This window comes from Bos grunniens, chromosome 10, assembly GCF_055505025.1.
Source record: "Bos grunniens cultivar Pamir isolate PY7600 chromosome 10, Bosgru_T2T1.0, whole genome shotgun sequence".
Lineage (NCBI taxonomy): Eukaryota > Metazoa > Chordata > Mammalia > Artiodactyla > Bovidae > Bos > Bos grunniens.
Window position 1 is genome coordinate 54,494,632 of NC_141174.1, and position 23,719 is coordinate 54,518,350.

The 23,719-nt window shown below is 45.0% G+C and overlaps 2 protein-coding genes across 6 annotated transcripts in view; one reads left to right on the plus strand and one right to left on the minus strand.

Annotated features, from left to right (window-relative positions):
* The window catches only part of RORA (RAR related orphan receptor A), an 809,419-nt gene extending 791,555 nt beyond the window's left edge, over window positions 1-17,864 (minus strand). For 3 of the 5 annotated variants that reach the window (XM_086321298.1, XM_086321292.1, XM_086321300.1), the window contains exon 1: window positions 17,655-17,838. In XM_086321298.1, coding sequence (XP_086177424.1) covers window positions 17,655-17,820 — 166 coding nt within the window. In that variant the 5' untranslated portion in view covers window positions 17,821-17,838. Of the gene's footprint in view, window positions 1-17,654 lie in introns of all 5 variants that reach the window. The other 2 variants (XM_086321296.1, XM_086321290.1) reach the window with 1 other exon arrangement.
* LOC147364552 (uncharacterized) lies at window positions 16,281-18,763 on the plus strand. Its single transcript, XM_086321314.1, has 4 exons — window positions 16,281-16,409; window positions 16,803-17,041; window positions 17,838-18,020; window positions 18,234-18,763. Exons 3-4 carry the CDS (start codon window positions 17,850-17,852, stop codon window positions 18,498-18,500), a joined length of 438 nt encoding a protein of 145 aa, XP_086177440.1. The 5' UTR covers window positions 16,281-16,409; window positions 16,803-17,041; window positions 17,838-17,849; the 3' UTR covers window positions 18,501-18,763.
* The last annotated feature ends 4,956 nt before the right edge of the window (window positions 18,764-23,719 follow it).

Consider the following 23,719-nt stretch of genomic DNA (forward strand, 5'->3'; position numbering starts at 1 on the left):
CCTGCTTTAAAACATAATCCAACCTTATGCTTCTTCAGCAGGAGCCGTAACTCTCTTCCTGTATCTCTGCACAGAAAGGCCATGGCCCTCAGCTTCCCCTGGCTCTTGGGATGGTGGCCAAGTGAAAAGTCAAGCTGGAGAACTCCCCAAGGTGGGTCTCAGGTAACCGGCTGGTTAGATTTTATCTTGCGTGGGTGAGCTAGCCTCACTAAGCCAAGGAGGCACTTGGCTTGGGCTGAGAATGATTTCTGTTTAGGTTTCTTCAGGCCTTGATTCTAAACAGCCAGAAGAAAGGCTCCGCTGTCTCGAAGGGCACCTTTCAAGAGAAACCAAAATAGGACGCTTGCTGAACAAAAGGGGACTGTTTGGCCACCAACGTGCTGAACGGGGTCTGCCCGTAGAACTGGAAGGGCTTTCTTGCAAAGTTAAAAAGACTGAGAAGAAAACAGCAGCAAGAAAAGATTCATCCAAGAAATCACCCACTCCAAACCTTCCTTCCCCCACATAAGTGCCAACGGATAAAATTTAAACCTCTTTGAAGAAAAGTCCAGCCAGAGCTCAGCTTTCAGGTCTTAGAAGGCACCAGCGTCCCAAGGCCTCCCCACTGTCAGATCAAACACACACAAAACAGTTCCTGATACAGGCTTGGTTTCCCCCATACCATACAAAACAGGCTTTTGTGTTAATCTACTTACTGCACGGTGGGGAAAGGACTCTAATTTCACAGCTCGGAGATAACACAAATAATTCATGTGACATATTAGCGGAGTATCTGTGGGGAAAGTGTTTAGTTAGAGCTCATTGAAAACAATAGGAGCTTGGCCACCACGTCAGAAGGTGAAGAGAGGGTCCTTCCAGCAGGCTAAACCCCCTCCTGTCGCACACCTTGGAGTTGTTCCAAGTCAATGGGGCTCCCTAATTACACAGCACTTCTTTATTCTTTAGTCTGTCCATGGTCTGGGACATTATCAACTTCTTTCCAGGGCCTTCAGAGGCCACTGAATACGTGAAAGGCCCCTGCAAACTAAGTGCCATCAGTGTGCAGACCAGCAATTCCACTAGAATCATCAACATTGTCTCCACCTCCTTACCAACAAACTACTTGTGTTGTGCATTTCTCTGTCTCTTAATGGTAAACTTAAAAATAAAAAATATTCCCTTATCTTCCCTTGTTTCCCATGGCTAGACCCATCCTTTGAAGATCTCATGTTCTTTCTCAAGACCTTCTTTCAAGTTTTTCTCCCATGAAGTCTTTCTCCCAGGGCAGTGTGGAGACCTCTTCACAGCGATTATTCATTCTATTTCTCCCAACCTTGAGGTTCTGCCAAGCATGAAGCAGATTCCCTTTAGAGACAGGATAAATCAATCCTGGGCTGTGCAGAAAGTTTTTAAAAGGTGGGGGTAAAGGGCAACAACTCTACAATCATCAGTTAGACATGATGGGAAGGAGACCACCACCCAAGCAGATAAAACTCAAATGCAATCTGGAGCATCGATATGCTTTAAAACCTCACTCTGAATTAAAGACATTCTTGGTTTGGGGTGTGTGTGTGTGTGTGTGTGTGTGTGTGTGCGTGCGTGCGTGCCTTGTATAGGATTTCTGAGTCTAAAGCCAGTTTTTTATGATACTTTTCTCTGTCACTGTACCAATTCCTCCTCTTTACTTTCTCAGCCATACCCACCTGAACCTTAGGTGTATTTTCTCAGTATTGCATTTCAAAATCCAGTAACAAAACCTGATGTAAAAATTTCACCTTCAAAAATGCTGCTTCATAACATCTCCACCCCAGCTATCCCTCCTGGTTAAATGATTGTTTGTTTGTCTCTTTAATTCCACAGCTGACATGCTGTCTCATACTCCCAGCCAGACCTACATTTCCAGCTGCCCAGAAGACACGTCCCCGGCACCTCCAACTCAGCCCATCCAAAATGGAACCCCTGTCGTCAAGCCATCCCAGCCAATAATCACACCCAACTCTGGGGTGACTCGCTGCTGTCATTACTTCTATCATGCACCTTCAATTTCACCTCTGAGCCCCATTCCAGCCCCAGCCTGCAGTATGTCTCTCCAGAATCACCACGGACATCCCCTGACTTGGCTCCTTCTCACCATCAATCCTCCACCCCAACTTCAACATACTTAGGCTTAAGTACTCTGTGTGTGTGTGTTCAGTCTCTCAGTCATGTCCAACCCTTTGCGACCCCATGGACTGTGGCCCACAAGGCTCCATCCATGGGATTTTCCAGGCAAGAATACTGGAGTGGGTACCCATTCCCTTCTCCTGGGGATCTTCTTGATCCAGGGATCAAACCCGAGTCTCCTGCATCATCAGGTGGATTCTTTACAGACTGAGCCACTAGGGAAGCCCTTAACTACTCTATCAAAAAGAAACAAGGTATTTTTCACTTGCTCAAAATTTTGCCCTAGAAAAAGGTCCAAAAAGCTTAGCTGGGTCCCTGCCTTCTTTCTCCATCTTCATCTCCTGGTCCTTTCTTCGGCAAGGCTCAACTGCACTCATCAACCTAAACGTCTCATGAACCTGCACTTCATGAAACTTGGCCTCAAACACCGGCTCACTTTTTGCCCTCTAGCCAAATCACTCGCCATTTTTCAAAAAATTAGGCAGATGAACCCAGTGAGCTTCCCCTGATTCCTTTTGAAGTCTTTTTGCCCTCTTATGTGCATTATAATTTTTTAAAAATATTATAGCCCTCTCCATATTTTTTTTTAAATTACTAGTTAATGTGTCTTTTCTGTTCATCAGTTCCTTTCATTCAACTCTGTACCTCCACTGACCAAGAGGGGATCTGGCACATAGTAAGTGCTCAATTAATACCTGATGCATCAATGAAAGAAGGCAATTTACTGCATCACCTTTAAACATCTGAAGCTTTCGAAGAATATCAGATTTTCTTGTCTCATCCCTGTTGTGCCTTGGCTGGCTCATTTTTCACATATTGATTCTAAACTGTACCGTCACTAGCATCCTGAAGGCATTCACTGAATGCCCAAATAAGAGACAGAGATGTACAGAAGACTCAAGACGGTCTACAACACTGCCCTCCAGGAACTGAGACCAAAGAGAAGATAAACTGAGCTGATGCAGCAAAATGTGACTTCAATAAAGGCTGTAACTAATTAACGCTAAAACCAGAGTGTGTTTGCTACTGAGAAATAGTAACGGACAAGACCAATTAATACCAACATGTTGTCAAACACCATGGTAATTTTCATTGTAATATTTTATTGGGAATGATATGATACTGATTTTTTTTACCAAAATCTGCAATAAACTTTCTTTACTATTTTCTTAATCCAGATGCCAGCCATGGATGCTGTGTACTTTCTCCTCAAATGCTCATGGAGTTTAAAAATCAACACGGTTGATCTGAGATACAGAAAATGCTCAGTTGTTTATGAAGAAAATTTGCTTTTGATATTTTTGATTGTCAGAGTAAGCATTATATAATGAAAGGTAAATATATCTTAAACTATATAAAATCTCAGATTCCCTGGTGGCTCAGACAGTAAAGAATCTGCCTGCAAATGCAGGAGTCCCTGAATCAGGTAGATCCCTTTGAGAAGGGAATGACTACCCACTCCAGTATTCTTGCCTGTGGAATTCCATGGACAGAGGAGCCTGGTGGGCTACAGTCCATTGGGTCGCAGAGTTGGACACAACTGAAGCGACTGAGCATGCTCACATAAAATCTCAACTCTTCGGATGAGGGCTTTCTGGGGTTTCAGATCACCAGGTCGGGGTGCTGACTGACAATGCTACTGATGTACAACAATGGAGTGAGGGCAGGTGAGAAGTGCAGAGCACCATCAAAATCCCTTCCAGATGGCCTCTGCACGAAAACATGGAAAGGGGGTAATGGAGTCAGAAACCGAGTCCAGAGATGAACCAAGTAAGTCTTCAGGACCTCCCTGGACATGGTTGGAAATCCATGTTCATTTACTGCCAAACTTGCCTGGTGATGCCAATCCTCCTGCAGGTTCAGGGCTAAAGTCCCTGGAACCAAAGTGAAGAGTAATTCACATGCCCCACTGGGAGCAGCCATATCTGAGGCTGCCTTCACACATCCCATTTCTGCTCAAGGGTTAGCTAATGACTTAAGGCATAAAAATATGTCTTTATCTTTCTGCTATGGCAGAAGCTGTTTGGCCAGTGTTCCTTCTTGGGAGATGAATGACAGAATAAAATGACCGCAGTTCTGGGTCCTTAATGCTTTTTCCCCAACTTGAGACATGTCCATTAATAGAGGCTCTCAGACATGATAATAAGGATGAAAAGGCTGAAACGAATACACGAAGCCTTGTTTTCAAACGTTATCCTTGATACTATAATTGACTTGGTCAGCCATAACTGATACCTGTCCCCAGGCAAACCAACCAAGTTGTTAAAAAGGCAACACAAGCAAGCACTTTAATGCTAATCACGCATTTTCTTTTTGATCTGCCTGACTGGTACAATATGTATATGCCTGTGTGTGTATATGTGTATGAAAATATGTGTATATTTGAAGATATAAAAACTTACTTTTTCACTGAACAGCGGTTTATTTTCATTCCCTGACTGGTCAGTATTATAGGATTGGGGCTTCTCTGCTAGAGTCTGCTTCTTAAAGACCAGCTACTCTAAGTCTGTATGTGTGTATCACCCACACCATCACAATACAGATTAGACAAAATAGATGCTTAATGGTGTAATTCACTTTACAATAGCACTATTATTACAGCATTACTCTATTTTCATTACTACTGCACATTAGAATCAGCTTCCAACATGTTTGAGTGAAGAAATAAAACAACCTAATCACTGTGCCAATTAATTCTGTAAAAGTCATATAGTATATCAAAATGAAAACATTTTCACAGCATCCCAGGAAGACAGGATTCCATGCCTGACTCACTTCCTCTAGCTTCCTACGCTTCTACCCCACCACACTTTGACCTAGCCTAGTCCAATTACAAGCCAAAAATCAATCAAAGACCCTTAGCAAGCTTAACTGATTCTCTAAGAAAGGATATTATAATCCATCAGCACACCCTCATCTTGTGCTAACATTATTTTCCCAGATTTACCCAACGTCATTGTAGTCCCAATAACTACTCTTTCTCACGCTGTTCTCTCATCAGCTCAAATACTGTAACAGCAGAGTGATTTCAAGCAGGTTGTGAGTCTCAGAGAGTATTGCTTACAAAGTGCATGTAAATTATTAGATTACATTACAAGTGAAAGACTCAGCAGTGGGTCACCATAGTGGAGCATTAATGTAGAGCAAGCTGAATGGGAACCCTTGCAGACAGGCTTCTCCAATGTGATTTTTTGGCAGGGAGGAGAAAGTGACTACGGGGGAAGGGAGGACAGGCAAAGATGGGGTGCTGAGAAATGAGACATGAGAGAACACCGAGCACAGTGGGTGGAGGGTCCTCCCCCAGCCTCGATGGTTGGAGGGGGCAGTCAGCAGTACTATGGGAATAGGGAGGACAAAGGGGAGGGGAGCAGGCAGAAGTGGGACTCTCCTCTTGTTCAGTTGCAGGTATGGCGTATAACCTCTGGGAAACCCAACAAGTGGCTGATGGGCTTGAACTTAAGTGATTCATCCGAACTTGGCAGGATCTAGCCTATGGCAGATGAACTGAGGGACTGGCATAGGATCCAGTCCAGGAGAGAGAACTGGTAGTTAAATGAAAGGCCCTTGATGTCCTGGAACTCATTAATTTCACAGAGCAACCAATCAGAAACAGGAAGCAAAAGGGGCTGCAGACCTGAGGAGATGGGGAGAGGTAGGTGGAAGGGCTCTGCTTCTGGATGTGCTTCACCATCACCACCGTCACCAGAGTGACACTGGATGTGTGCCAGGCATCACGCCAGAAGCTGTATGGGCATCCTCACAGGTGAGCTTCTCAAGCACCTTGGGAAGCCAGCATCATTAACATCCCCAGTTTTCAGGTGACATAAGGAAAAGACTGAGTGGTGAATGAACTTACCAAAGGTCACACAGTTAGCACACCTGGGCCCCACTCCCAGCAGGCTGGTAACAACCACGCAAGCTGTTCATCATGGTCTGAGCTGCTCAAGACTGGAGCAGGCCTGGGCCTGCCACAACAGAGGGCAGGATTGGTGGACCCAAGAGAGACAGAAGTGGGACAAACTAGGGTGGCTGGGGCCAAACCCAAGACCCAGTTGGAGGTAGGAGCAAGTAGAAGCTGTGATTACAGAGCTGAATATTCTAAGAAGTGCAGACCTGAATATTCTGAGATGACAAAGAGCTCTCCAGGGCAATGTGGGAGACAATCTGTACAATTGATGAGCACCTACTTTTTGCAAGGCGTTGAGCTGTGAAGGAATACATCATGGAGCTCATCTTCTTGGGAGGACCTGACTCTTGCCCAGGAAATAATACTAGAAGACAATGTAAAGAAACCTGGAAAGGAAGAAGTGACATGTTGATTGAGTGAGCAAGGTCATCTATGTGTCTGAACACTGTAAAAGAGAACTACAAGAGGGAGAGCGTGAGTCTTATCAGGAGCTAGAATGACTGTAGGATCTCAGGAAGCAAGGAGATTGGACCAAAAGTGGGAACTCAGATGGGGAAGAGGAGGAAGAGGAGGAGGAGGGCCTGTACTAGTGAGAAAAGAAAGTGAAAGTGTTAGTTCCTCAGTTGTGTCTGCCTCTTTGCAACCCCATGGATTGTAGTCCACCGGGCTCCTCTGTCCATGAGATTCTCCAGGCAAAAAAACTGGAATGGGTTGCCATTCCCTTCTCCAGGGGATCTTCCCAACCCAGGAATCAAACCTGGCTCTCCTGCAACGCTGGCAGATTCTTTAGCCCTAGCCCATACTAGGAATAGAGAGAGATAAAAGAGGCTGAGGTCAAGACAGATGTGGAAGAGAAACCTTATAAATCTTTGGTCAAAGGAGACCCAGACAACGGGCTACACCAAGATGTCACGAGGAAAACTTAAGATCAAGCAAGGCAGGGATTCTGAGTTCCCTAGTCTATTGCTTTCTTCCCAGAGCTTACTTAGCACAGTGCCTGGCACAGAGAAGGTGCTCGGTAAAGTTTTGTTGATTGAAAGAATACCACCCTCGTGCCTGTACACAGTGATGACAAACTGCAAGCAAAGGGATTCCCAGAATCTATATGCTGAACCAGACTAGACAGATGCGTGTCTAAATGAAATAGGATGTTAATGAGCATGTTCTAAAAGGGCATAAAGATCCTGAATGATTACAAATAACAAGTATTTACCTTATTTTCCCTCCCTCAACTCTTCCTTGAAATTATAATAAAGTAACACTTGGAGTCCCACATCAGTAACTATGGAAAAACCTCCCTCCCTCCTTCCTTCCCTCCCTTCTTCCCTCCCAGTCAGGCCATGGCCCACAGAAAGGCTGCTTCAGCCTCATGCCAAGGATACGGGTTTTCAACTTCATGGAGCCACCCATATAGACGGTGAAACCAATCTGGTGGCTCACGACTTGTATTTTGTCTTTAAATAATAGAGGAAAAATAACAGAGCATTGCAGGTAATGGATAATTTATATGCAAAGTTTATTGATGTGTGTGATATATCTGTGTACTGGATTTCAATATATTGCGTTTTTCTCATAATAAACACATGAAGGACACTGCACTAGAAGGGCAAGAAATTCCAATATGAGGACACTTGTTTTCATATCCAAGCTGAATGACTTTTGTTTTCCTGGCTAAATACAACCATCAAAGGTGCTGCTCTTTGGGCCAGAAAACTTGCTTCATCCTGAAACATCATGAAATTCTCTGCAACATACTAAAAGTTCAGAATCAGTTCCCTCAAAGTAGCATCAGTTTCAGAACACACAATCTCTTTGAAAAAAAATTAGATTTATTTTTTTTCCAGTTACAAAAATAATACACACATTAATGCAAGAAACTCGGAAAATAGAGAAGGGCAGAGAGAAAGAGAAACTCATAGATAACCCCACTATCCAGAGATGACCACTTTATCATTTCATCATTTATGTACATTTGGGCCCATGCGAACATATACACACACACACACAGTTTTTATAAAAATGATCCCATTCCATGCATACTACTATGAAAGCTGTGACTTTTCACTAAGCACAAGATCCCAAGCATCTTCCACTACAACATGAGTTTTACTGACTACATAGTATCCCATTTGCAGACTTGCTCAGGAGCATCCCCATAAACAGCCCAGATAAACCCTCTGCCTTGAGGAAAGATGACAGCTGCTGAGAGACGCCCTCCCCCACTGTACAGCTAGGGCTGGCTGCCTCCAGCTCCGGAGAGTTTAAAGGCTCTAAGAACAGAATGCCGTACTCTACATCCCTTATTTTACTTTCTATTAAATCAGAGCAGGAGATGCAGACACAATTTTCACTATGCCCCTGAATGGCTTTACTGGCAGAGCCACAAGCTTACTAGCTAATTTTTAAAGAATAATAAAAATGCCCGATGGGATTAAAAAATAATAATACTGAGAATGTTCTGCTATTGATGCACAGCCAAGACAAAGTGTGTTGACCTTCAAACGTATCTCCACCTAAGGCTTGGTTAACTGATACCTATTGTAATAGCCTCAGAGGGGGGCATCTCCTGGTGGAAAGGAACTTACTGGAACTTCTGAGCATCTTGACACAGCATACAAGTGGAAGGAACATTGTTAGGGAGGAAGAAGATCTGCGTTCTAGTCACAGCCTTGTTACCTACTAGGAATGGGGCCTCAGGCATATTCTGACCTCTGTGAAAGCCAGTTTAAAAGGGGAGAGAGGGTAGATGAGATGATTCATAAGACCCCTGCTGGCTCTAACAGGTTTTAGTCTAATAAAACATGACCAATGGCAGTCTCATGAGTGAGCCCTACATATATGTGAACATGTACCCTCACGCTCAAGATTAGACATCAAGCTTTAGAATTTTCTAGAGTCCTCTCAGGGGAACCCCATTTGTTATACTGAATCTCCTGGGAGTCTCGAGAAAGTTTAGCAGCTCACCAATCTTGAGGCACTTTCTGTGCTTATTCAAAGAAACGTGCTTATCCAAAGTGGGTCACGAGTGCCAGAAACGGTAAAATACAATTCCGGCAATTTCACCCTTGTCAGCATCAGTCAACCAATATGATCACTGAAAGAAGCATCGTCTTTGATGATCAAAGTATTTCATTTGCCGTGCTTTCCCCCTGCTTCATTACCTGCACAATTGAGAGTTATGGGCAGTTCACCCTTCCAGGTGCCCTGTCCTTTCAGATATATTATCCTTGTCATGCAAACTTTCCTGGGAGTACATGCTGTATTGTCACTGTGGCCTTCTTACCATCATTCACTGGCTTTATGATTGTACAGTGAAAATGAAAAGCAATGCAGTTTATTTAAAAGTTTTTAAACTTGTGAAATATACCCTTGTTTCTTCTCTGATTTGACTCTCAGAAATCCATTAACTTTTAAGCAGTCACTCCTCCCCATGATTGGCATCGATCTTAAGGGATGATACAGGTCTCTTTGCTCCTGGAATGGCGGCATCCCATCAGGGCGTCTCTTCTCCATCTCTGTCCATTTCTTCAGGTTTCTTTAAAACTAATTAGAAGAGTCAATAAACACGCCCGCCAATTCCCTTAACACACTCGGAAGCACATCGGCCTGCCCTTCAGACCTGTTCTTGTTCTGTTGCTCCAAGTATTCCCTTACCTGCCTTTGTCAATTGGCATTCTCGACAAGTTCGTCATAACTTCTCAAAGTGTCAACTTTTCCTCTGTTCATCGTCCTTGTTAAAGATAATTTAAAATTAGAAAGGCACGTTCCCAGCCATTACAGAGTCAATGCTAATTTCATTCTCTTTTGCACGTAAGTCTCCTTCCCTCTAGAGATTCCCTTCCTTGGTTCGCAGCCCCCACTCCCCAGCCCCCAAAAGGCAGCATCCTTAATCTCTGTACGCACGACCCCCTTCCCCTGTTCCACCACTCTTATCTTCCCTCCTCCCAAATACTTCACCCAGCGAAACACACTTTAGTATGTGGTTCTCCTTCCTTCACTCCACTTCTGAGAGAAATGTCTGTGTCTGGAGATTGTAAAGTCACCTTCAGGAAAGAGGCATACAGTCGGCTGTCAATTAATCAGGATAAGACAGAAAAAATTACAATGTGTGCAGTTCTACTTCTCGGTACATGCATTTATGCTTTGGGGATCAAGAGGATTTCTCGCGCACAACCTAAAATTCGCAGCGATACCTTTTTGTTGGCCTATAATGAATTCTCTACCTAGCAGCAATTCTCTACCTAGTCGTTAATAGTCTGGATTATTTAAAACAGTGATTAGCATACTTTATTATAAATTCAAGTGTTGGCCCCTCCTGTTTCTCCCCCATTCCGTTTCCCCTCTATTCTTTGCAACCTGCCTGATTCTCCTCAGTAGCACTCTTTGCTTATAAGTCAAATGACTCTATATGTATTAATTTTTAGTCCCACATTGAGTTTGACACATAGATTTTAAGCCAGTTTATTCTCCCCCATTAGGCACAGAACCAAACATCACCATTCTTGTCACATACACAAGTCCATCAAGTTTCAGGGTGTCATTTATACACCCTTTTATTGCTTCTTACTTCTTTCACACACGCCTACCACTTACGTACAGCAACTTCACAACATTCATATTTCATAAACTTCATCAGTATTCAGCCAAATCCTCCCCCGAAGTAAGCTAGGTATTTTTAACAGTGCGCTGCCTTCTTTCACAGGCGTGAGAATCCTGCACTGGGCGGTACCCTTCCTGGTGCCCAGGAAGAACCTCATCTATCACGGTCTGTTCACGGATGCAGGCACTTCCTAACTGTTTTCAAAAACTTCATGATCATTGATGATCAAAACTCCGATGCCCAATCACGCAGTTAGAGATGACTGGAGGCTGGCGATTATAAATCCTCTACACCTTGATTATTCCTCTGAGCTCCAGGGAAAGCAGCATGGGTGTAGCAACTGCCTGGGAGGGCCTGGAGGCCTCCAGCACTTCTCAGACTGTGTGGAACCTGTCCTCTCCATTGTTGTGGGCCCTACAGACAGTGCCTCGGAGGCCACTTTATGTGGACAAGACAACCACCAGGAGACTGCAGGGCCACGCCACTGCCAATGTGCCACAGCACATAATGTGACGAGACGGTTTGTAATAATGATGTGTCAGTGGAGGCCATAAACGTATGTTAGGAAAAAAATATGTTCTTCCACCAACACAAGGGAATTGCTACCTATAATTCCTTTTAACATTAGCACGCACGTAAGAGCCAGACCTGGAACGGAGCCTGCCTAACCCACGGGGTATGGTACATTTATACTTCATTATGCCTCACTCCACTTTTCTAACCATTTCTTGAGACAACCTCCTTGGTGTCTTTACTCCAAAAGCAAAGTAATAACAACAAGGCTGTCACAAAAGAACACCAAGACTCCCAAGCTGAATTTTCGACAGTAGGATATCAAAGATATCACAAGATAACTACGGACAACCATTAAGTCAGCTGGGAGGGCCCTGAGAAAGTCAGCCCTTGATGATGCGGTACCACACTGTCCAGCGAACAAAGGCCTAAGCTTGGATAGACAGCTTCCTCTGGGGAAATCTATATGCTCTTTATTGACATTCTTAAAAGTCTTCCTTCTAACTCTAGAACTTCCTAACTTTCAGGGTTGATGAAACCCTTTCAACACATATAAGGAAGAAGCAAAATTAGTTGATATTTCTGTGTACCATTACACAGGGAAAAAACTGCATAATGTTATGGTAATACAGCACATAACTTATTTGTAAATACAATAGCTTTGCTAAATTTTTGAGAATGAGTTTACATTTTCTAGAGAAAGAATTAGCGCCTAGACTTGGATTGAAATTTTAAAGTAAAAACCTTAACTAACCAGAATCAACTAACTGACATGAATTTCTATTCTGCTACTTGCAACTCAGAGAGCAAGGGAGGTAAATAACAAAACAGACAGATATTGAGGATTTAACCAAAAAAAAAAAAAAAACAAGCAAACCACCAACCATTTCCAAGCTACAATCAGGACAGATTTAGCCCAATCTCTAACACCGTCTCCATTTACAGTTCTATAATGTACAATCAGAACTCATCCTCAGAACAGTGAGCCTGCGGTACCCTAAGGATCCCCAAATCTCTAAGAAAGATTCAATTACATCCCCAGTGTTCTTCCCAGGGCAGGAAAGGGGACCAGCACACTTTCAAACACATTTGATAAGGAAAAGACAAGAAGTGCTTCTGCTCACTGTGCCAGAAAAACAAATTCATCAGTGATGCTTTGATACTCTTATAGAAAAATCATGGTTTATTGTATCTTAATCAATGCTTGAACACTCATTATCTGGAGAGTTCTGGGCAAGCATTAATTCACAAGGATTCAATTGTATTTTTCTTAACATACAGCTTAATAAGATGGGTGAACATTTTAACAGCTCATTTCAAACCAACACTTGCCCTTCTGAATGAGATACCAAGGGAAAAATAAAACAAATCTTCATTTAAAAAAAAAAACATTTTATTTTAAATGATGGAAGGGAGAACATCTTGGGGAGACAGAGAGAAGCAGAGAGGAGGTTGTTCTTAAATTCTCAGCAAGGAAGACAGTCTTCATTTTCAGAAAGGTACTGTACATTCGAGGTTGGTGTTCGCTCTGGCACCTGAAGGCCTTTCAAAGCAGACTCTTCTGGCTGTACAGGAACCTATCTCTAATCTGGGATGAATGGGTCAGGGGTCCCTCCAGGAGGAAGGATGCTGTCTACCTCAGAGTCTCTGCACACTGGCTTGTACAAGACAAAGAGGATACGATATTTGAGAACAGTGGCATTTTCTATAAAAAATTTTGCACATGGGGCAATCACATTACAACTCTCTCCCAGATACCTGAAATGTAGTTAAGTATTTTGCTTCCACAGACAGAAATACATAGATGAGCTTAGAAGGAGACTGGAAAAATGGTGGGGGTTGGGGACAGCACCTTCAGAAAAAGTGGCACGTGCTATAATGGCCCACACTCCATCAACAGGGTTCTAAGCAACACCCAACTTAGTCAGTCCTTCCAACATCACACACACAACTTCTTCAAGGTAAGAATGGGAGAATCAGGAGAAAACTGTGCATCTTAACTCAGAAGTGACCGAGTATGGCTCATGGAGAACACCTGGGCTTGCCTGATTCACAGTCCAAAGGCTAGCTCTGGACAGGAGTCAGTTTGCTTTCAAAAACGATTCAGCTGTCACCAAAGACCTTCTGAATATCTGCATTCGGAGGCACTATCTATTGCAATTAACAATCCTATACCTCCCTACATCCCTCTTAGGAGTCTGGTGTAGAAACAGCAGTATGCACTGTACCCCCCAGCTCTACCGACTTGAAAACACAAGCTTAATGTCTCTTGGTTAGGGGGGTCCGTCCCTGCAACCTCCATATTTCAGTTTCAGAAACCAAGATGTTTTCTAAAGCCAAGGGCTCCTCTTAACACCAGAAGATTTTGGAAAATTCCAGCAGGTGACTAATATTTAAAAAAAAAATGTCTGCTGTAAACATTTTTAGCCACTCAGGATTTGACTTCTGGATTAATAATTCAATTCTTTTTAAGAAAGAAGGGGGAAGCAACAGAAAAGGTTTTCATAATCATCCTCAAATGCATTTTCTAAAATTATTCTATTACATTTTTAAAGGGTATAATTATAAATGTTTTTATGAGCAATTTACTGGAAAATGAAAGTCCCTTAGTTTAAAAAATAATTATTCCATCCCCCTGGCACAGAATTTTATCCCAGCCAGTAGCTCCTTAAACTACAGGGCATCATTTGTTCACTGGGGAGAGCCAGGTCCACGTAAGAAAAGCTCATCTGAGAATCAATCTCTAGAAAACGCTCGAAATTGCCAGGCAAGAGCACCGACCAGAAAGTGAATCAGCCTAGACTGAAGTGGTGAATTGTGGAGAAGTACTTTGAGAGGCAAAGATTCCTGTGGGTCTAGAAGTCCTCAGGGCTACAACTAAACTTGTTAACTGATTATAAGTCAATCTAAGCTCAGCTTCCAGGGGGTTCGATCTCAACCCAACTGAGCTTTTCAGTGTTAATCCCATCTTTTGGCTTCAATTTTTCCCTTAGGTCAGCCTGCCCTATCAGCCATCCACCTGCAGCACCGGTGTTCCAGACCACCGATGTGGCACACAGTCCCCTGAGGATAACTTTAGGGAGGTAGAATGTGTAAGTTTCTGGCATGCATATACTAATGAGATTGTGGAAGAGGGTTTTTAACAACAGTTATGTCACAATGCTCAGGGCTCCCTGAAGCCCCTGAAAGCCTTGTTAAATTAAAGATTCGCTGTGGTTCTTCCGCTTCATTCTTACTTCCCATGTTGTCTCCTGCCTTTCTTCCCTTTCATTGGGCTGAAAGATGGGCTGAACAACAACAGCCATCATTAAAAACACCCTGAAAACAAAACAGTTCTGCTGAAAATGCTAACATACCCTGCCCCGTTGTAAAAAGAAAGGGAGGCCGTCTTTCAGATTATAAAGTCACATATTTGATTTTGGAAGTGCAGGCACTAATGGTGCACGGTCCATTCACCCGTGGATTCCCAGGAGTTTAGAATCCAGCAATAGCTTCAAGTCTACCTAGGTAATGTCTCATGAGGTCACCTCAATGTCATGAGAATCCTGACCACAATCTCTGCAGACTGCAAACACTGGCTGCCTGGAAGCTAACCCCGCTACCTCCCAGGAAAGCATCCCCCAGATCAGAAAGCGGCTCTCTTCACCCAAGGCCAAAGTCTCCACTCAACCCTCCTTGAGGTTGAAAATGCTGATTTTAAGGTGATGGTGTTTGCTTTTCCTTTTGCGTTGTGTGCCTGTATGCTTTAAGTATTAAAAAGGCGTAATCACCTAGTGTGTAGGTTAATTTCTTTCCGATATTGTAATTTATGCAACATTAATACTGGATGCCAGCTCCAATTTTCTTGCCGCTTACACTCTGGGAGCCGACTTGCATATTCTGCCAATTCCATTACATCATCTGAAAACCCAAACATTTCCCATTTTCAAATCACTCTCATCTACTGAGCATACTTACACATTCCCTCTTTTTCTCCCTAGCTCACATGCACAAAGATTGGTACCCCCGAGGAGCAGACAGTACATCTGAGGTTAAAGTCTGCAAATGCACATAATTTCTGGAAGCTATTACTACTGCTGTGTTAGCTAAAGGATGCCTCCATCTCTGACCTTCCTTTTCCATTCAGACTGTTATATAACCGAGTGCCTGCGTGCAGGATGTGAGTTGAGTGTTTGGGCCTTACCTCCTCTCCCTCCCCCCATTAACTCTCCGGAGGGATGGACAAGAGGTGGGTTCAAAGAAGAGGGAGTGGGGGGTGGCCCACTAGGGGGCAAGGGGATGTGGGTCAGCAGGTCAGTTGCACAAGATGCATCCTATCTGCACTTTGTCCCTCTTCCCTTGTTGCTGAGCCTCCGGGGCTGGTGGTACCGAGAAAGCCCCATCGGTTATATAATTTGCAAGAACAGCAAGTTACGGATTTGCTAGTCGGTTCTGCAGCCTGCCACCCTGATCTCTTGCAAGAACACCTTCTGGCAAGAATGACACCTGAAGATGCTAATAACACACGGGAGGGGGATGGCTAAGACAGAGGGGGTGGCAGCACAAACCAGAAATTAGTGCGACTTCCTACATACTATGTTCCCCTCTTCCAAAAAAAAAAAAAAAAAAAGCCTCAGAAACACATGAAGGGGATTTTCTCCAGTGTTTCTGATTAACCCTGTTACATAACCCGCTCGCATTCCAAATCCACCGTCTCAGGTCTAAATATACTCTTTGCAGCCAAAAGCTCTCTACACACAAACTCACCCAGCTAGCGGCAAGTCCCGGCCCCCGGCCCCATCGCCCTTCCTATACTCCCGACCCTCGCTGCCCCCTCCCTCTCCCTTAAACAGCGGTTTGATGTGTTCGCTCTTCCGAAATCGCCTTTAATTAAATGTTTTTCGCATGTGTCATCCTGATGGCTTTTACTGTACTCGAATTCCGTGAATGGGAAAGCGCCTGGACAGGGGGTGTGGCTAAGGTGGGGCGGGGGGGGGGGGCGGGGGGAATACTGTAAAACAGCCAGCACATGATCAGCCATATTCCTACCTCCAACTCTAACATTGAGAGGAAAGGAGGGGCTCTGGGGCCCCCACTTGCCTCTTCCAGCTCTCCCTATCTCTGCCTGAAGCTGAGTGGCAAGAGGAGGGGGTCCGCTGGGCCAGTGCCCAAGCCGGGGCTGGAGATCTCTGTCCCCCAGCCCTGGGCGGCTCGTGCGAGCTGGCTTCCTCCGGAGTGACAGGCGTGATTTATACATTATTTACAACAGTAATTAAAGCCATCCTGTTCTTTATAAACTCTGGGCGTTTTCAAATAACCCCCCTCCCAAAGAAAAATCCCACACCAGGTTCCCATACCTTTAAAAAAGAGGAAAGAGGATGAGCTTTTCCCAACACTCCACTTTAATTAGAAAAAAAGCAAGGAGGGGTCATGGAGCCGCCCCCCCCGCCAAACAGACACACACACACAGATCCTACAAATGAAGTGTGTAAAACATTGCCCGGGGTGGGGGGCATCGATCGCACTATCCAACAAGCATTCAACTCGCACTGACCATTCCCAGGTTCTTGCAGAAACGCTTGGCGAGGGAAGGATTTCCCAGGGCTGAAATAAGTTTGGGTGCCTTGCGATCTTTCTTTTTCTGCTTGTTTGCTTTTGCAGACGCTCACTCCGAATGCGCGTGGAGCGCCCCACAGGACCGCCGCCGCCGCCCCGGGCGCGCTGACGCGCACACGCCCCCCGCCAGCCTGGGCGCCGGGCTGCGAACCCCGGGTCTGCAAACTTGCGCACCTCCCCTCGCGGCGCCCGCCAGACAACTTGGCGAGCACCTCACGCGCCAGCACCCCGCTTCCCCCAGCCCTATTTCCAAATCCCAAATCCACGGCTGTGCTCCAGGGAAGGTAACCACGTCGCTCCCCCGCCCCAAGTCCAGAAGCGCTCCCTTTCCACCCCGGGGGAGGGGGGGCTGCCCTGATCTCTCACTTCTAACACCCCTTTCACCTCTGCGGGGGGCCGAAAACCCACCATGTCTCAGGCTGCCCGGGCCGACACTGTCAGGAGGAGAAAAGGTAAAAGGGGAGGAGGATGGCCATCAAAGGGATTTTTTTTTCCCCCCTCTTAAAAGGACACTGCCGCTTTAAAAGTTTCTTTCCCGGGCCCCCACTCTCCGGTCCTCCGTATTTTGGGGGAGAGTATTTAATTTGAGCAACGCGGCTTTCTTCCTCTCTTTGCAGAAAAAAATCAAAGCCAGGGGGGTGAGCCCGCCGGCTGTCAACCCTCCTGCCGCCTCCCCCGCCCCCCTCTCCTCCCGCAACCCGAGAACGGGCTGCAAAAGTTTGCAACATTTCTGGGGGGCGGAGGGGGGAGGGGAAGGGGGTGCTCCGAGCTCCGGGCGCCGCGGCCAGCTAGCGCGCGGCCCCCGACCCCGCGCCCCGGGCGCCCGCTCCCGGCCGCCCCCCGCTCCGCGCCGGGGCTCCCGCCGCCCCCTCCTCAGCCCCTCTCACTGCCTCCTACCTCTGCTGGTGCTGGAATAGCTCTGTCTGCGCACCGGGGCGGGCGGCTCGCTCTTGCGGGCGGATTCCTGGTTCAGCGGGGTCTCCCTGGAGCCGGCGGCCGCGTCCGAGCCGCTGCTGCCCGGCTCGCTGGCGGCGGGGTCGGGGGCTGCCGGAGCTGACTCCATGTTTTTTCCCAATGTAGAGATCGCTGGAGATGGCGAGCTCCGAGACTCCCTCTATCTTCTGTTTTCAGAGCAACTCTATGGTACCAAAAAAAAAAAAAAAAAGGGAGAAGGAGACCGGGGAGAGCAAAAGGGAGAGAGCAGGCGGCGGCTGGCGGGCGAGCGAGAGCGCAAGGGAGCGCGCGGAGTGTGTCTGGGTGGACGTGAGTGTGCGCCCGAGAGGGGATGGGAGGCGGGTCTGGCCACAGGCAGCGCTAGCGAGAGCTTCTCCAGCCGGCCCCCACACCCACATTCCCCACCCTCCAGACCCCAGACCGAGAGCCGCGGACTGGCTGCCAATTTTGGGAGGTGGGGAAAAGAGTGGAGGAGGAAGGGAGAGCCTCCCGTGCCCCAATCCTCCCCTTCCCTCGGCCCAGGGACAGCAATTAAGATTCGTGAGATTGATTCTGTACCTACTTCTGGGACTCTCTCGGGAGCAGAACTCGTCCCCATCAGCAGCCAGCCTGGGAAGAGACAAATCCGATTATCCACGTTGGGGACCCGCAGGTAGCTCCCCGCCAGCCCAGCCCAGGACTGAGGAGATGCTAAAAAGGACTTCGACCTGCGCTGGGGGAACTGAGGGTGTGGCACTTCTTACTTTGGGATGGGACGTCCAGTGGGTTTCCCGTATCGCTTTGATGTAACTGTGTGAGTTTAGCATTGCCACGGAGAGCCAATTTCTGGTGTGGTTGGAAGAGGTCCCTTTCAGCTCCTTCTCAGTTTTCTCCGAGAAGGGTCCAGAAACCACTTGGCAGGGCAATTTCTACTGGAGAAAACTTTGGTCTGTTTGGTCGATGACTATCTAAGCTGGATGAAATATGCCACATTGCATCTAGTTCATGCGTAGCTGCTAATTGTCAATTCCCATGGTACTACTGCTATTAAATGTACAGTCTCATCCATAAAAGATATACTAGAGAGGCGTTAATAACATCTGGATGATAAAATTCAGATAATTAACAGCTTTTAATAAGTCACATCATTGTAGGCATCATTCTGCACGCCCAGCTTTCACTGAAACTCCCCAGCACATAGTAGGTGCTGAATGAAATCCAAGGGTGGCAAAGAACTGCAGCAGTGTTACTTTGATCCCAAACTCCAGTATGAAGGAACAGTACAAATTGGATGAGTGGAAAATATTCAGGTGGTAGTAGCTTGATTTTCTTGTCTCAATACTCAATCCACCATTTCCTATTGCCTGCGGAGACAATGATGAAATCAGTACATTTTTAACACATACCCCCACCTTTCTTTCAGAAGATTTACAAATTTTGACAACAAAAAATATTGTTATATACCAGAAGGTGACATAAATATGTGTATTTAGGGGGTGGGTGGGGAGGGAATCAGGGAACATTTTGCTTTTTGCTAACTTCCTGGTTTGGAAAAAAAGACTTTTCAGAAATAAGAGGAAAAAAAACCTAGTTAGATAATAGCCTAAGAGGAACCGCCATATGCCCAACTTCACACATGGTTTGTGTTACTGTTACTGATCTTGGTCTGATTTCAGATACACAATGCTATTTGCCATGGTCTGTGTGTTAATCAGCAAAACCTGTGGTCCACTCTTCGGAGTGATGTAAATGAGATGTGAACAGTTTTGATACCTTAATCCAGTCTCTGCAAGGAACCCTGGCTTTTGGCTGTCTGTTGGCACCTACAAACAATGCCATGATCGTCTCCTCCCTGCCCCCCAAATCAGATGTGTGGGTTTCCCCATACATCAAAGCACAGATTTCCAGAGCAGCGTTCACACCTTTTGTAACAGGTTAGTGTTAGCCTGTTAATAAAGTTCTTGATGCACCTGACCTAGCTTGTCACATTTGACTTTTCTAAGTAAATATATCAAATATATATATCAAAGTGCATAGTGTAATGAACAAGTTCCTCTGGGACAGTAAGTATGTCAAAACACATCCATGGCCCCAAATATTTTCAAATATTTGAGAGAAAAACAAACTTTTCCTATTACATTTCACTAATGATTCTATTTGGGATGCAAGCAGCTTAAAAAATATCTATGGCTCATTTTAGCTACCAGTAGCAGCTTATTAACATTTTGGGTGAAATTTATTCCCTTGGGCCTTTAATTGGTTCCTTTGCTATTCTCCTTTGACTAAACTGGTATTTGTTTACCCAGGAAAAACTGTCCTGAATATGGCCTTAGTGACCTTAGTTAGAGATAGAGTCCATATTCCCCTCAGCGGTAAATTGCAGCTCCCAAAAGCCGCTTCTCCTGCCTTCCTAAAACAATTACTGCTTCTGCAATTTAAAACAATTGGGAACGCAAGTGCTTTCCTCAAGGGAAAAATAAAAGTGAGTTAGATACATTCCTTGACTGTCAATCATTGTTGCTAAGGTGTAAATCACTTGGATTGGGGAAGCAGTGATTAAGATTATATTTCTTTCTTTCCCTCATGTCCCTTCCCTGATTACTAAGTAAGGCTTTACAATTTTCCAAATATTTGGAAAGATGGCAGCCTTCCTTAAACTCTGTTCATTGAGAAAGGGCAGTACTGTTTGCTTAAAAATGGTTATTTTACTTTGCACTACTGAGTTGAGACAATGGCTTAGAAAAATCTGTGCTTTGTAGAAGAGAGAAGCCTAAAAATCATTCTTTGCAGACTTCTCTTGCCCTCACCAAACTCACCAGAACTCCCCTACCTCCTTTTTAATCACAGACTCCCCCTACCATGATGACTCCATGTTTTTCTTATTCCAAGGTCATTACCAGGAACCTGGAGAGTTGGCTATGACTCCCCTCTCTCACTTCTGCCCTTCACTTTCCACAGCCTATTAGACTTGCCAGGTGCTTTCAATTCTAACTCTGTGATATCTGCCCTTCCTATCTTTGGCTACCATATCACTCCAGTTCCAGACATTATCACTCACCTAAACTATATCTTCCAAATAGTTGGCCTTCGTTCTTATAACTATTCTAATCCATCCCAGAAAGCATTGCCAAGTTCATTATCCTGAACTACAGCTCTCATTTCCCACCATGTCACTCCCCTGCTTACAAGACTTTAATGGCTCCCTATTGCCTATCCAATTAACCACTAACTAGTCAACAAGCTATTCAAGGCTCTATCTCACTTATCCCTGCACCAGGGATGGCAAATTGATCTCATCTCATGAGGCACTCCTGAGGTCAGTTGAAAAGATGTGGGCTGTGATTGATGAATGCTGTCTCACTTGGGTGGAGGACTAGGAGCAGGATACTGGTGCCAGGAGTCTGCCAAACTGCCTGGCATCCTTACATACTTCCTGCAATCCATGTGGAAGGCCACGCACCACTTCCCTCTCCTCCTACTTGTGGTGCAGGATACACGCAGAGACATTTGCTTCTGCCTCTACCCTGGTGGCTCAGTGGTAAAGAAACTGCCTGCCAATGAAGGAGACACAGGTTCAATCCCTTGGTCTGGAAGATCCCTTGGAAAAGGAAATGGCAACCCACTACGGTATTCTTGCCTGGGAAATTCCATGGAGAGAGGAGCCTGGTGGGTCACAAAGAGTCAGGCATGACTTAGAGAGTAAACAACAGCAACAAAACAACTTCTCCTGAAATGTCCTTTCTGCCTTCTCTGTTAACTGAATCCCTACATTTCTTTAAAGGTCTGTTCTATTGGGTTAGCCAAAATGTCCATTCCAGAGTGGATTGCCATGCCTTTGTCCATGAGGGGACTCTTCTATACAATTTTTATTTATTACAAACTATATATTGGAGTCACAGAAGGCAATGGCACCCCACTCCAGTACTCTTGCCTGGAAAATCCCATGGATGGAGGAGCCTGGTGGGCTGTAGTCCATGGGGTTGCTAAGAGTCGGACACGACTGAGCAACTTCACTTTCACTTTTCATTTTCATGCACTGGAGAAGGAAATGGCAACCCACTCCAGTGTTCTTGCCTGAAGAATCCCAGGGACGGGGGAGCCTGGTGGGCTGCCGTCTATGGGGTCGCACAGAGTCGGACACGACTGAAGTGACTTAGCAGTAGCAGTATTTGAGCAGTATTTGAGCTCTCTTAGTATTTTGCACCCCTCTTAAGGCACCTGGTTCACCTTGTGCTGTGGTTGGTTGAACATCTGCCTTACCCTCTCTGGTGGAAGATCCATTCCTAGAAAACAGGGGTTTACCCTTGCACACAGTAGGCACACATTAGACTTAGTGGATTTGAGAAATGGTCTTAATCATAAGGTAGAATGTCCACACAGTGATTCCATTACACAACATGAATGAAAACCTAAGTGTTTCAACTTTCAATCACTTGAAATAAGCCTTTCTTTCTTGGGTAAAGGATTAGTTGACATGTATGGGCTGTTAAAATTTATATATGCAAAAATTTTGTTGACACTTATTTTCTTTGCGTTTCTTAGAGAGAAAGACAAGGAAAATTATGGAAATATATAGATTTTCCTTGGGCAAGGGGAGCTTTCTACAACATGCCTAAGAAAAAGAAGACAGAAAATTAAAACCAAGTGCCCAGGCAACAAGTTTCCTTTCTTTCAACAAAGCCTCAAGAAACTGAAGCTGGACATGATGCACAAAATAGAAGAAAGTCAAAAGAAAATGTAGCAGCTCTTGGGCATGGGAGGGGCTCCCCTATCCTGCTGCAAGGTTTGTAGATTTATAGTCAGAGCCACCCCAACTAGAAAAGTCCAGATTGAGAAGACCCCTTTGTTCAACCTTTATTTTTTGTACAGTTATTGCCACCTCTTCTTAATATCTTCTCCTTCTGTTAGGTCCATACTATGTCTGTCCTTTATCGAGCCCATCTTTGCGTGAAATGTTCCCTTGGTATCTCTAATTTTCTTGTACAGATCTCTAGTCTTTCCCATTCTGTTGTTTTCCTCTATTTCTTTGCATTGATCACTGAGGAAGGCTTTCTTATCTCTTCTTGCTATTCTTTGGAACTCTGCATTCAGATGCTTACATCTTTCCTTTTCTCCTTTGCTTTTTGCTTCTCTTCTCTTCACAGCTATTCGTAAGGCCTCCCCAGACAGCCATTTTGCTTTTTTGCATTTCTTTTCCATGGGGATGGTCTTGATCCCTGTACGATGTCACGAATCTCCGTCCATAGTTCATCAGGCACTCTGTCTATCAGATCTAGTTCCTTAAATCTATTTCTCACTTCCACTGTATAATCATAAGGGATTTGATTTAGGTCATACCTGAATGGTCTAGTGGTTTTCCCTACTTTCTTCAATTTAAGTCTGAATTTGACAATAAGGAGTTCCTGATCTGAGCCACAGTCAGCTCCTGCTCTTGTTTTTGCTGAGTGTATAGAGGTTCTCCATCTTTGGCTGCAAAGAATATAATCAATCTGATTTTGGTGTTGACCATCTGGTGATGTCCATGTGTAGAGTCTTCTCTTGTTTTGTTGGAACAAGATAATCATGATGGTGTGATCACTCACTTAGAGCCAGACTTCCTGGAATGTGAAGTCAACTGGGCCTTAGAAAGCATCACTACGAATAAAGCTAGTGGAGGTGATGGAATTCCAGTTGAGCTATTTCAAATCCTGAAAGATGATGCTGTGAAAGTGCTATACTCAATATGCCAGCAAATTTGGAAAACTCAGCAGTGGCCACAGGACTGGAAAAGGTCAGTTTTCATTCCGATCCCAAAGAAAGGCAATGCCAAAAAATGCTCAAACTACCAAACAGTTGCACTCATCTCACACAGTAGTAAAGTAATGCTCAAAATTCTCCAAGCCAGGCTTCAGCAATACATGAACCGTGAACTTCCAGATGTTCAAGCTGGTTTTAGAAAAGGCAGAGGAACCAAAGATCAAATTGCCAATATCTGGTGGATCATGGAAAAAGCAAGAGAGTTCCAGAAAAACATCTATGCTATGCTATGC